Source organism: Balearica regulorum, chromosome 1, assembly GCF_011004875.1.
Source record: "Balearica regulorum gibbericeps isolate bBalReg1 chromosome 1, bBalReg1.pri, whole genome shotgun sequence".
Taxonomy (NCBI): Eukaryota; Metazoa; Chordata; class Aves; order Gruiformes; family Gruidae; genus Balearica; species Balearica regulorum.
In genome coordinates, this window is record NC_046184.1 from 203,490,015 (window position 1) to 203,504,676 (window position 14,662).

Genomic DNA, 14,662 nt, shown 5'->3' on the forward strand with positions numbered 1-14,662 from the left:
CATCCATTTCCTTTTGATCTTCATCTTATTAGAATTAGATTGATTCCTGCTGATTTTGAGCACAAAGAAATGAAAATTCTTTTCATGGAAAGTTTTTTATTTCCATTTAAGCCCAATGTTCATCGAAACCCTCTCTCTTTTTTATAAAAAGAAGGAGGGGAGTTGACAAATTTCCAGCAGAAAATAAAATGGAACATGATGTCTGTCCTTTCTCAGCAAGCTCTTGTGTTTAAACTCTCCTTTTCAGTTTTGCCCATGGCCCAGTTAAAGATATGAGTGCGTTGCTCAATAGTCTGTCAACTGGAATGGGGCTCTGAAGGCTTTCAAATTCCTCTTGTGTATATGAGGAAATAATCAGTACCACACACTAGAGTCATGGAGTTCAAATTGGTTTAAACACATCCTCATCTCCTGCCACCCAGATTCTACTTTACTGACACAGTCAGATAAAGTCAGTTATTGAGGAAGAAAAAAATGAACCTGCTCTTAAAAATAAACCAGCTTTTATTCATCATGCTTTAAAATTTGGACATCAATAGATTTCCTGTAAGCCTACCGAAATGTACAGAAATGGTCACGTGGCAGGTATCTGGGTTGTTTTCAGTACCAGGTGGAAGCATCGTTCCTTTAGCAACTGTTTCAGACATTACTGTGTACTGTAGTCCTCTCCTGTATAATTCAGCCGTATTTTGGTATAGATCATCTCTCTCTGAAACCAAAGTCTTTCTCATCAAATCAATCAGAAGCACATTGGACTTAAGCTAGTAACCCATAAATTCTTCCATACATGTTCAGCTGTACCCATACGAGTTGTCCTATTGTGAGAAACAGTAATGGTCTTTTCCCATTTATGCATCTTTCCTTTCAGATTAGAGGTAATATGGTCACAAAACTTCACAATCTGAAAAAAAATCACAAGCCAGAGTGTGGACTGGTGTTTCCAGTCCTCGAAAACTGTCACTTCCAGTGGGGTCTGGCGGAGCAAAGCTGAGACCAGTGTTTGTCTCAGGGGACCATGGAGGTTGTGGCTGCCCTGCTCAGCTTTGGTTTTCTCTGCCAGTGCTCTGTGGACCTCCGTCAGATTGCACTGGTACAGCTGGAGCTAGAAGGTAGCTCACCATTAGTTGGGGTAAACTTCTCTGTTTTTTCCTGAGGGCTTTCACCCATTCTTGTAAATTATATTTTATATCTAGTTCTCCAATGTAAAGAGACTCTCCTGAAAGGCCATCTCATTTGAGAGGAAAGGGACAAAGTTTTCCCACAGCCTCCTATTTCTAGAGGGCACATTTAAAGAGCTCTCTTCTGATCTCTGTAAAAACAGCAGAAACCTCGTTAACTTCACTGAACTGGATTTCCTGCAGCATAGGATACATCACAGGAGAATTTGAATCAGAAAAAGTACCTAGACAGTGTTGTGCATCGTCTCAAGGAAATGCCAGTAGTTTCAGTGAAATGGAGCTCCCATCTGTCTCATCTCTGCATCGATTAATATAGGCAGGCTGTCTGACCAAAAGGCTGTTGCAGAATGCCTTTGTGTATAAGGAACGTGAAAGAAGCACAGTAAGAAGTGATTACACTGTAATTGTACTGATGAAGTTACAGAAAGTGAACTTCCCTGTGACCCTGTGGTTTCACTACTGGAATAATATGAAAAAAGAGCACCAAAGCTGGCTGCTAGCTGTGACATGACATCAACAGGGAAGTCAAAGAAAAGATTTGTTTAACATGCTTTCATTGACTTCTTAGAATAGTGATGACATTACACTGACACTACCAAAAGTGAGTCACATATGTAACTGCCGCTTGGAGCTATCGGGATCTATATAAGCATTTTAGCTGTGATCTTGGGAGACAGAAGCTCAAACCCTTTCTGCAGCAGCAAGGCTCCTTGGCAAGCTGGGCACTATGCAATACCTCCTACTTTGTGCTGCCATCCTCCTGCCTGAGAGTCTTGCTTTTCCAGCACAACTTAAACCAGAATTACAGAGCGAAACAGACTTTGAGAACATAAAGGTATGTTTACAGGGGGACAATGTAACTGCATTATGAATAACCTTATTTTTTTATTCAGCTTCTACATTTCTTTCCTATCTGTTTATATTATCTTAAATTACCACAACAGTTTTTGCAGAGGTGACATAAAACAGTTTCAACTTGCTGACTAGCTCAGATATCTTAAGTCTAACTTACAAAAGAGACCAAGTTCTGACTGGTAAATAAAGGGGAGCATCTCATTTTTAAAATATCTCAAAAATATTATGTAGACTATGTTGGAAGGCTGTGGATTTGAATGCTCAGTAAATTGTGTTTACTTAAAAGGATTGTTTGTTTACAGTGTTTTGCTGCTATTGCAGGGGTTTTTTATATATGCTAACCTATACTACAGAGACAACAGCATTTGGTAAACTGAAATAGGAAGAAAAAATACATCTAAAAGTAGCCATGACTGCAGGACAATGAAACAATTCAATCAAATGTAAAATGCAATTACCGAAAGATCAGAGATATATGTATTGATTTTTATTTTCCTTTTCTTCTTCCAGGTGTATCTTGATAAATTCTTTCCAGTTCTTACAAAAACACAAAGCTTAAGCTTAGAAGAGAGGATTAAAGAAATGCAGAGGTTTTTCCACCTGACTGTAACTGGAAAATTAAATGCTGAAACAGAAGAAACAATGAAACAGCCCAGATGTGGAGTCCCCGATATAGCAGGTTATAAACTATTTCCTGGAAATCCAAGATGGAAAAAGACACATTTGACTTACAAGTTAGTGATGTTTCAAATTTTATGGGGAAAGGGGTTACTTTTAACTATGTGGGTTTCCTTTACACCCTAAATGACATTAATCTGTTTCCTTTTGCTGCCAGGATTGTCAGTTATACACCGGATCTACCCCAGAAGAAAGTGGATGATGCAATTAGAAGGGCTTTTAAAGTATGGAGTGATGTGACTCCACTGCAGTTCAGCAGAGTGTACAGGGGATATGCAGACATTGTGATCGGATTTGCACGCCGTGGTGAGAATATCTGTCATTTTTAAAATGCAATTTGACTTAAAGCATGCATTTTTATAGCCATAGCTTTAAGAAAGAACAAAGAGCTTGAAATTATTCTGAAGTCTGCATAAATTTTATCTTCTCTTTATCATGCCACCAAATTTATATGTTATGATTCAGATTTACTCCTATCAAACCATTAAAAAATCCTTTCAGAGTTACAGCTGTGAAATGCAGGGAGAATTCAGCTCCAGAACAAGACAGCTAAATTTAGATGTTCAAGGCTCTGTTTGCCTTGACAAACAGTGCAAACAAATGGGAACAGATCTGTAGGGAAAACCAGCTGGTTCTGAAGATTCAGCCTCCACAGGCTGGATCCAGTCAGGTTTAGTTTGATCTAGATCTAATCGGGTTCCCTGGACTAAACAGTCATTGGCAACCAAGGTACATTGGGTTTGGCCATAGGGAGTATCTTCTGGTTGATTTTCTTCTAGAAGGAATCTCATTGGCGCACTCCAAGATTGCACCAAGGTGCAAGCCAAAGTATGGTAAATGCGGATCACCAGTAGAGTCACTTCAGAAGCTCACTTGCGATCCAGACTAATACATGAATGTAGCCATACCTTTAACGTGTGCCTGACACCTAATCTGACTCAATTTAGCCAAAGAAAAAAGCCTACTTTAAGGTTAGCTGGCTTGTTCTCTAGATCCATTGACAATATTTACTAGATCTTCATTAACTCTAAGTGAAGATCAGACACCTGGTTTAGAAATAGATGACTGCACATGAACACCAAAATGTCCCAAGCTCATACTTCACTGATGGGAAGCATATTACGTTGCCATGAAGAGTTGACTAATGTGCCAGTCAAAGTGAGAAGGGATCCTGCAAGCTGGAATGGGTTTTAATCCCTGCACTAGGACTAGGTCTCTTCTGCCTGTGTTAGCCCTGCCCAAGGTCCATCCACATGGTCTGAGGGAAAGGACACAGAATGGCATTGGAGTCCCCAAATACTCCTCAATCAAGTCACAGGCTCACTAAGTGAGAGGGGGAAATTTTCAGAGCTGGTACAAATATACCATCCTATCAGCTCTTGCACTCAGGGTAGGAAACGATAACATTTCACGTGCGTTGTGACAGAAGTAGGTAATAGACCATATCCCAAAGCTGGCGACAAATGAACTCAATTCTTCAGGAACATGGTTATATATCCCAAATCATTGTCTTCCACTAAAATCAGTACAAGTGAGAATGTCTACAACTAATATTGCCCAGCACTTTCATTCAGGTGCTTATAATGGTGTCAAGCATTAAGTATTTATTCCCAAATAATCCCTGATTGCTGCCTCAGAAACACATTTCTGACAAAAGCTCGGAAAAAAACGTTCAGCTCTTTCTGAAACATGCATCAGCCTGAATTATCAAATCCAAGTTTTGAACTTAAGTCATGAATTTGGGGAGTGTTTCCTAAGCCTTGCTCTTCGTTTTTACAACCTTGCTGCTATCATAGGATTCTTTTTAAGGATTGGTAATGAAAAAAACTAGCACAAAGAAGCAACATGCTTCAATTTGCTGAATTTAAACATTATAGCTGATGCTATCTGATGACATTTATTTCCTTTCAAATGTAGAGCATGGTGACGGATATCCTTTTGATGGAAGAGGTAACACACTAGCTCATGCGTTTGCACCTGGAGAAGGGCTTGGTGGAGATGCTCATTTTGATGATGATGAAAGGTGGTCAGAGTCCAACCGAGGTAAAACCCAAATGTGTCTATGAAGGGGAAAGGTGAATATTGTACATGTCAGAGGAACACAGCCATAGGAAATGCTTTCCGTAACTCTTCATGCTTTCAGTACTAGCATTTCTGTTCTTTTCAACTACCTTTCTAAGTACTTGTGCTTCATTATCATTAGCAGCTACATAATACCTGTTCTGTCCATATTTTAAAGCACTTTTCACATGCTAAACAAGGACTATGAGCCTCTGTTTTCTAAATAAATTATGAAAAGGTAAAATGACTTGCTTGAAGGAATAAGGTTGACTAAAAGCAGAGTTGGAAAGAGACTCAGGGTCTCTAGATGTGTATGCAAGGGATCAGTAATGTTTTTATTAAAATACTATAGTTACATAAGAAAGTTCAGTAATAACCAATCAAAACTCTGAGATTTCATTCCAAGAGAACAAAAGATATTAATTCTCCTGCTGCTTCAAGTCTTTCTTTGCTTAAAAAAAAAAAAAAAAAAAAAAAAAAGCCATACCTTTAACATACTTTTTTATGCTTCTGTGCTACAGAAGTTAATTTGTTCCTTGTTGCTGCTCACGAATTTGGCCATTCTTTGGGACTTGCTCATTCAAATGTCCGTGAAGCTCTGATGTACCCTATCTACTCATATGTGAACCCAGCAACCTTCAGACTTTCAGAGGACGATAGGCGAGGAATTCAGAAGTTATACGGTAAATTCATGATGAGATTTGATTTTCAAGACAAAACCTACTGGGGTACAGGTTTCACTACTCTCCCTGATTGAAAGGGCCTTATCATATTACCAAAAAGAAAGAAGGGGAACAAACCTGGGAAAAACACTGTCCCATATAGTCTGTCCACTATGTTCTTTCTGTAACGTGTCCCCACTGCAACCAAGAGGTGAAGGAGCAGCAGTGCAGCAGCCTGGTGCACTGTCTTCCTGCACACCTACATATTGCCAAACACATCCTTGCTCTGCAAATGAGTTGTTTCAGTGAGTGAGGCTACTGGCAGGGAAATGAGAGATACTGTGCCACTTACCAAGTCAATGGGACAGTTCAGTGAAGGCAGAAACTACTCAGCGGTAGGACTGGAGCATAACCAGAACTGACCCTACAGGATAAACTTTGCCAGGTTTGATTTTCTTTAAGAACCACCTTCCTCGGGGGATGCTAGAGGAACACTAGGAATAAAACATAGTTGTCTGCATTGTCCATTTCCAGTACAGTCTCTATGTTTTGTGCTTCTTTCCCACAGGGAAAAAGTCATCGAACTTTTGAAGAAAGTGTGTCAAAAAAGACCAAAGAATTCACATCTGGTTGTTTTGGTGTTCCAAAATAATTTTAATCCTCTCGCTAATTGAAGTGGTAAACTCCTGGACTGCACTTTCTATCCCTGAATTTTTATATTGATTTATTTGCACTTTGTACAATTTCACATACCAATTAAAAAAAACCCTGAACTTGTATACTCAGTTCTCTAATGTTTCATTTTTTTCTTCTGGCATTTTACTGGGGGATTAAATAACTCCTGTATGTGTGATAGACAGACAAATATCTTTATGGGACCAGTGGTTTCTCCATTAAGAGTTTTTTATGCTCCTTCATGGGGAGAGAAGGCTTCTTCTACATCAACACATTTCTCAAATACACACAAAGGTCTAGTCTCTCAAAAGCTAGACAGCACTTCCCAGCCTTTATCTAAAAACCTTTTCCAGTTCAAGAGCTGGAATCAGCTCTTGTGATGCAAGGGCTCTGAGTCCACATACAACTGGGACAAAGGTTGGTGCAGGACTCCTGAAAGAAAGAAGTCTGCTCATGGGCAACATGAGACACAAGAAAGTGGTGGCATCTTTTGCAGTTCAAGGGTTGGGTGGAAAGGAGGAGAGGCAATCTACCTATACTCAGAAGACTGGTGTCCTGCTCTCTCAGCCACCAGAAATACACATTTCCTAGGACAGCATCTAAACACTACTACGCTTCTCAAAGTAGGCCTAATTCCCAGTCAAGATTCTGGGTACCAACTGATCTCTGGAGTTTGCTCCTCCTGGCTCCCTGGAGCTGGAAGGGAGGTGAAACAAGTTGTAACGAATGAAGGCTAATTCCTCTCTGTCACATTGGGAAACTACCTTTTCCTGCTTTCCTTCCGACCTCCTTTCCTAGCTGACACTTTACCTTCAAGGTACTGCAGCTGAAAAAGGATCTTCACCATCCATGGGATCGCCACTGCTCTGTGATTGCCTTGGAAGTGCCTCCAGCAATGGCAAGACAGCAACCCTACAGCTACCTTCTCCATAAGGAGAGGGATTAATCAGTTGAAGAGGGGAGGAGAGAGAATTAGAGTTCCAGACCTGCCAGATGAACAGCAGTTTATTCCATAAAGAATTCCTGTTAGTCCTGTCCATCTATCCTAATATTATGTGCTGCAAGACGCAGCACTAGATGGTGGGATGGCTGAAATAAGTCACTGACTGAGACATCCAGTGTGTCACGGATATGTAAGGATAGGGTATGAAGCATTCCTTCAAGTGCTTCCCCCTCAGAAAGGCTTCTCACCTCTGGTAAGACAGAAGTTTGAAAACATTCCCATTTCTTTCACATGAAGCTCAAAGATGAAGTAGCTAGTGCTAAGTGGATATTATTCTGAGGGCACAGATGTCCTGAGGTATGAGAAAAACAGGAAGTCCCAAAATAGAGGGTCTGATCCCAGACTGCATTAAAGTCTACAAAGTATGAGACTAGTGAGCTCCATGGCCTGTGTGGATGCTCACTTGGGTCAACCTGGGAGGTCCTGGAAAGATGCAATGTTGACAGAAAGTACCCTGTTCTCTTGGCCAAAGTCCCCACAGGGAACACAGCACAAAACAGAGACACACCTTGCTCTTTATTGAGCTCAAGTCACTTGCTAGCGCTTCTTAAAGAGAAAAGAGACATAGAAGACAGATATCAGAGGAAAGACTGTGCAGAAAGAACGATTCCTAAAGACACATGGGACAATCCACGCACCATGCTAGAGGAGGCACTGTACTGACAAATGAGGAAAGCATGAGAACAAATACTTGACTGAAAGTAGCAGATCTATTTTCTAGTGTACAATTAATTTCCATATGAACTGAGATGAATGGGATAAAACTCCAGAGGTGCATTCCTCAGGAAGATTGTCCTGACAATGGGACACACATGGGACACAGCTTCCAGCGAGCACACGAGCTGACTGGCCTGCAGTGGGGCCAGCAGAAGTGCGGAGTGAGGCACCCTTATGTCTTGAAGCAGGCATCTCCGAGAGGCAGCAGTGCTCAGCTAGCATCTCCACAGCACATGAACTACAATAGGAGCCAGGATTTTTGTCCTCAGAGAGGGCAAAGGTGCCACTCATGACCCGTCAGCACCATCTTACCTCTTGCCGAGCTCCTGTCGCGCTTCCATTCGCACACATGACCTCTCCTTTGGGGAAAAGGGCTGCCACCAGCACACCTCACCCCGCTTAATCGATGTGAACTACGTGATATCTGCCTCCATCTAGTGGTACAGCTCGGCAAACTGCACAGGCTTTACACCCTCTGGTAACGCTCATACCACCTGTTCACAAGCCCACAGCAGTTACCATACCTCCCACCATCAGGGGAAATTAGGGACAAGAGCAAATTTAGCATGGGTGCTGCTGCCTCTTCCTTCTTCACTTCATTCTACTGCATGCTGTGTAAGTTTTTACATGCTCTCTCTAGTACACATCTGAGGGCATCTAAGTGCATTATGTCACTTAAATTGCATCTGTTCCCTCCTCTTCCATACAAAAGAAGAAATGGGCAATCACATAGTATTTTGTTTTGGTAGGGCTTTGAATTTTTGTTTGCTTGTACTCCTGTTGTTTTAGATACAAATATATTTAAATGCAGCTTTCCTGTTTCAGATAGTACAACGAGCAGCAAATGAACTCTGCCTTGGGAAAGAAAAGTGTTAACATTTCTGAGGGGTCCTTCGACCATCCACATATAAAGGATAAGCTTGATTCATTTTTTTTAAAAGTCATGGTTCCTACCCTAGAGAAGCTATTATTGGCACTTACTCAGTTATTCAAGTATCCTGAGCCTACTCCATCAAACACGTGGTGACATTCTGAGAGGGCAAAGTCGATATATGTATGATAGAATTGTACACAAGAGGTGCACAGGACCTGTAGGAAAATATTAGTTTCTATTCACACTACACTACTGATTCTATTTCATCTGCTGTCAAATAAAAGTTTAAGACAAAATGCATATATTTGGAGAAATTTAATTGTACCATTCATTAATTTTTCTTTTTAAATATAATTGCCTTACAAAAATTTATCAGTAAATATAGATGCATGTACAGATTAGATTTTATTACTATAAATTGAAACATTATCACAGGTTAGTTATTCTTCTGAATAAAAGTGCAGCGTTATGCTCTAGCTCTTTTTCATTATCCAGATTTTAAACATTTACAATTTTATAAGGTTTTGAAACAGTTTGTATATCCAAAGACGACAAAAGAAGCAATGAAGCTTGTCATTTCCTGAGCCATTGGAAATATTGCAGGAAGAGTCCTTGTCTCTTCTCATCTGCCCTGGCAAAATACAGCAGAAACAGCATTTTACTCAAAGCACTGGCAATTTCCAGTTTAACTACATACTTTACCATTTCGAGGAGAGCAGGGGAGGCTTATCGACATCCCTTTTCTAGTTTTAAGTCACTGCTTTTTCCTTTCACTTTAATCTCTTTATATAGCATCTCTCCTTTGTTTTAGATATTTTTAGATATTTTTTTAATTCCTGTGTATGCATTGTCTCCTCCTTGGTGACTGTAACAGTGTTTGGCTACATTGGGGTAATGCACATTCAAACACGACTTTAGTCCTTTCTTTCAGTCTATGACGTCTCTTACCCAATGAAGGAGAATCATCTTTAATCCAGAGCTTCTCTGTGAAATGCGCGACATTATGTCCTTGGGATTAGTTTCTTCTGGAATCCTGGAAATGGAAACATTTCATTATCCGAAGAAAGCCAGGAAGAAGGCTATACTGGGCAGAGAGACACTTTCATTTATCTTATTTATTCATCTCCGCAACAAACAGCCTACCAAAAAGAGAAACAATAGAAAAAAGACATACAGAAAGTGCCTCAGGAACGAAGTGAGGCGATTGTTTTGACAGTGCGAGGACGGATGCAGCGTACTAGATAAAACATCTCAACGTAAGAAATACACTTTTGGTTCGAGTTCTCAGCTACGGCAAAATGCTCCTCCAGCACCTGAAGTGACAGTAAGTCCAGCTCTAAAGTATATAGCAGCCTGCAACTCTTTGTTTTCTGTATCTCCACATCTGAGGTGAAAGAAATAAAAAGCAGAGGTCATGCCATGAACAGTACATGCTCCCAGAGCTTTGTTTTCTTTTGCAGTGAGGTATTTCTGCAGACAGTGTTAACTGTGACATTCAGTGGAGTTTTTGCCTGATTTCACTACATGAGAATCCAGTCCTGGTGCTCTAATACTGGTAACTCACTTCCAAAAAGGCTGTGATTCTTGAGGAAATTCCTTTTATTTTATAATCTTAATACTTAAAGTTTACATGGTTCAAATACTGTCTGAACAAATTCATGGAGAAAAAATATCTATTAAATGATTAAGTACAAATCTCATGGACTTCTTGATCTACAAATTACTAAAAGTGAATATATTTTTCTGAGGAATTGCTACTGTATGTTTATCCTATTATTATATTCTTGTCTCAGTGGTCCTTATGGGAGACCAAACGCCAAACTACACAGATAATTTTTGGACCCAGTACAGCTGTCCTTATGTTTGACTCTTTTTTTCTTTTTTTCCCCTTTCTACTAGGTATGTCCTTATATCCAACCAGCTTTTCCAAGCTTTGCAACCTGCCCAAGTGCTCTCTCTCTCACACTTCTTTTACAAGGTTATTTTGCCAACCCTATCTTCATCTGGCTACTTAATAACTGTCTGTCTCACTGCTTTCTGAGTAAGTCTCCATTTTCTTTCTCATTTATATACAATTCCATCCAGGACCCTTTTTCCTTCTCAGATGAATAATAAAAATATGTACTTGCCTCTACTGGCTGCTGTTCCTAAGAGAAACAAGGGTACTGCCCATCGCATCATGTTGCCTGTGATCATTCAGATCCAGGGAAAACCCGGCTATCAGGCAGCTGAGCTCCCACCCCAGCTCTGTGCAGGAACTTGGCTTCACACAAAGGCTCCTGTTGTTTCAGCTTCTAATTCTATAGTGGGGTGTAATTGCTACATATGCCAGATGTGATATCTGTATTAACAGAGGAATAAGATCTTCAGGGAATAAACTTAATGACATCATCAGCAATTCCAGCCTTGGCAATGTATATTAAATCTACCACAGGTAAAAAGCTCACAGATATATAATGGGAAAGAGCTGATGAGCTGCAAAAGTATGAACTATGGCCTGTCACAGTATCATCCTCTTGGCTTTTCCTTGGTACTGTTAACTGGAAATTTCATCCAATTGAAGACGCTCTTTTCTTCTGTTTTTATAAAACTGTATCTTTAACAACCCTCACCTCAAACAGGATGTTCTTACTGGTATCGTATTATGTTTTCAGTTTCAGCAGTGTCAATTTGAAGTAGCTCCATTGACGTCAATAGAATTATTTTGGATTTATCTAGAAGAGTAAAAATGTTAGCAAAGGACTAGAGAAAATATTATCTGTTTTGATTATTGTTACAGCAGGAACCACCACACGCCAGAGAATTACAGATAATCACTCTTTGTTGGAAAAGGCTGAGGAAAATGATTAGGGGGTGGGAATTGTTACTGGGTTTTGTCAGGTCTAAAAATAAAGTTCACAGGCAATAAAACAAGAAGCATAGAGAAAAGCAGCAGGCTGCTCAGGGATATAGGAAAATATGGAAGCCCACCCACATCAGAAAAACAGAAAGAGTAGAGGTCTTCAGCTTGGTCACATGAAGGGATCTGACAGAGCTGATATACTGAGTGTAGTGAGACACGCATTATTTCTTGTAACTCCAAAAGTAAAGTACTTCCAATTAAATGTTATGGGAGATTTTAAATGAAGAAGGACGTACTTTTTTTACACAGCAAATAACTCAGTTGTGGAATTCACTAACATAGGATATTCTCTGACTGTGGAGACTCAAATTCATAAATGGATTCTGGAAAATTTAGACATATTTATGTGGCTTAACAAATATTAAACACGAGGGTGTGGTGGCAAATGGTGGCTTGCTACCTTGCTGAATACCAAAGGAAGGATCAATCTAAATTTAGCCAGTTTTGCTAACACTGCAAATCTTGCTATAGGCAGAAGGAAACACCTTGCCTGCAGAGCCAGGAATTGTTAACCTAGCAGTTTAATCAAAAGATTGCTATTATTCCAGATGTAACTATTATAGAAAGAAAAGGGGGGGGGGGGGGGGGAGAAAGAAAAAAATACTAATACAGAAAAAGTCTCAATAATATATAGCCAAAAATTATTAGCACACTTCCTACTATCTACCCCTTTCCCTCCTATTGTGCTCACCCTTCCCCAGCCCCTCTGCATCTTACAGTTCTCAGCATCAGAGGGGAGTGTTACGGTGAGTCACCAGTGTCCCCAGTCCCTCCCAGGAGTTGATGATGACGGTGGTGATTTCTCTCCCTTCACTCCAGAGCTCTCCTTTTGTTGTGCTAAACAAAACAAATTCTATTTTTAATAAACATTCCAGTTTTCTACTTAATCCGGTGAGTCCTCTCCCTTCCATCAGCACCCTTTTTAACTTGTAAGCCTCAGAAACGGATATATTCCAGCAGTCATTTATAATGTCAAATGAAAGGGTGAAAAAACCCAGAAAACCCCCATCAACCCTTCCTGCTCCTTTCTCAGACATCCTTATATATTTACATAAGGATTACATTAAACATTTTAGTTACTGCCTCGCACTGGAAGAACGTGAGCAACTAGTTACCTACCAAGACTTCTAAGTTCTTTTCAGAATCGTTGCCCCACCATCTAGGGATGCTCTCCTGCCCTAAAGGCCATGTCAGGGTGAAAGAGATCTGTGGTATTACTATGGGCTTTCTCTAGATGGAGCTTTGCACTCAAAGCAGAGATATCTAAAAGGAAAGTAAGGTGGTGCTGAAAAAAGTTTGCATTTAACATCAATCTACCCAGTTCGGGCATGAATTACAGAATACAGTACATTGCCAAAAGCATTTGCACACCCCATTAACTGGTGTTTGTGCAAAAATTCTGAAGGTAAATTGGAGTCTCTAATGTTATATACCTTTTCTTTTCAATTACAGGACAGTGTCATGCTGGCATTCCTGATTACATACTACTTCTCACAAATAATTCACTCAGAGTTCAACCATTACTCTTAAATCAATGGTTACCCAACAAAGAAATAATTTATTCTTCACAAAAATGAGCTTTGCAAAAGATCAAACACAATGTTCTTGTCACTTGTGATTGGATGTGGGATCAAGAACAGCCTGAATCAGGACTGCCGCATCTTCCCTTGAAGGGAATCAGTCAAATGACAGAAAAAAATCTGCCTCAAGCTTCCTTTAATATTTTCTAGCAGTTCTGAATATGAATGGAAAGAGCAATAGAAGAGGTGGGAAAGAATCATAATGTGGTGAAGAAAGGGTGTAACTTTTTCTCTCTAGTCGTATTATTTTCTTCATTCCTACGTTCAGTGCCAGAAATAGGAATGCGGAATGATTCTTTGCATAAAAATATTTCAGATTTTACCTCCTGGGAATGAGAAGTTAGGTAATAATTTGAGCAGAAGTCAAAATGCTGGGACAGCACTAATATCACCACAATACTCTTTTAAATGTGCCTTAGCTTTGCAAAAAAACCTCAACCACTTAGATTTCTCCTTGAGATAATTTTCCAAACCATTAGACAATTATCCAGTCCTGATGTAAAAAGATCCAAATTTTATTTAGCAGTAAGTAGAATATCTTCTGATAATAAGGAAGATATTAGTTTATATAAGAAGCCAGAATGATCGAGGAATAAATCACTTCTCTTACTCATGTTTGCTATGGCTACAAAGCAGAATGCTGGTATCATATCACTGTCAGGCTAGTTCAAACGGCTCAGAGTTCATACACATTGCAAATCATGTTCAAGATGATGGATAAATACTGGCCAGTACTTCCCACTGAGCTATTTGTTCCTACAGTACCATGTCTGCCACACAGAAACACTTTGGATGTGGGACACTTTACACATATTCTATGTATGTACGCTGAGGAATGTGTCCACCTATTTAGAAGTCTCTGCTGACTGTGCGGATCTCGGCTGCTTGCTAGATCAGCTCAATCATTTTTCCATGTTCTGCCATCCAATCTTTATGCATTAGAGAAGCTCACACAAATTCCACCGCCCATTACATTGCCTATCTTCATATTTTGACTTAACGTTGGGTTTTGACAAAAATATTCTACAGTGCTTAGGGATCCAGCATACTTGTCACTTAAAGAACTAATCCTAACCTTTGCATGCTGTCTTCCTGAGATTTGTATTGCCCTGTTATCTCTTAGCTTTAATTTGTGTTGTAAATCTTTCAGTTGTTAACCCTGTTTTCATCATGTTGAAAAGCTATCTCAAATCTCTGTTATTACAGAAGAGGTAGCAGTATAAAATAATACTCTCCCCTCTTCCCCAAATAAACTACATGCTAGAATTTGGGAACACTTACATAAGTAATAATCAGATTTCTGCTTATATTTCAGTTACAAATGCTACAGACCTTAGATATCTTAATCAAAGTTCCCATTGGTAACAATCACTAGCAATCTCAATGACAGCCAAGAAGCTGTCCTAGGTAGTACCTTGGCATCGGTTTATTTAACAACCTAAAAAAATCACCTAGCAAGTTCAGTTTGAATATCCTG

The 14,662-nt window shown here is 39.7% G+C and overlaps 1 protein-coding gene across 1 annotated transcript; it reads left to right on the top strand.

The window, feature by feature from the left end:
* Positions 1-1,860: 1,860 nt before the first annotated feature.
* On the top strand, positions 1,861-6,196 carry MMP7 (matrix metallopeptidase 7). The gene is made up of 6 exons (XM_010303991.2): positions 1,861-2,013; positions 2,544-2,767; positions 2,869-3,017; positions 4,629-4,754; positions 5,294-5,455; positions 6,003-6,196. Exons 1-6 carry the CDS (start codon positions 1,906-1,908, stop codon positions 6,023-6,025), a joined length of 792 nt encoding a protein of 263 aa, XP_010302293.1. The 5' UTR covers positions 1,861-1,905; the 3' UTR covers positions 6,026-6,196.
* The last annotated feature ends 8,466 nt before the right edge of the window (positions 6,197-14,662 follow it).

What these genes read in the sequence shown, in the direction of transcription:
- MMP7 (XM_010303991.2), top strand. Translation starts at nt 1,906, where the DNA reads ATGCAATACCTCCTACTTTGTGCTGCCATCCTCCTGCCTGAGAGTCTT. An exon ending in AAGACACATTTGACTTACAA is followed by an intron (nt 2,768 to 2,868) that starts GTTAGTGATGTT and finishes TTTTGCTGCCAG; the next exon opens with GATTGTCAGTTATACACCGG. An exon ending in GTGGTCAGAGTCCAACCGAG is followed by an intron (nt 4,755 to 5,293) that starts GTAAAACCCAAA and finishes TCTGTGCTACAG; the next exon opens with AAGTTAATTTGTTCCTTGTT.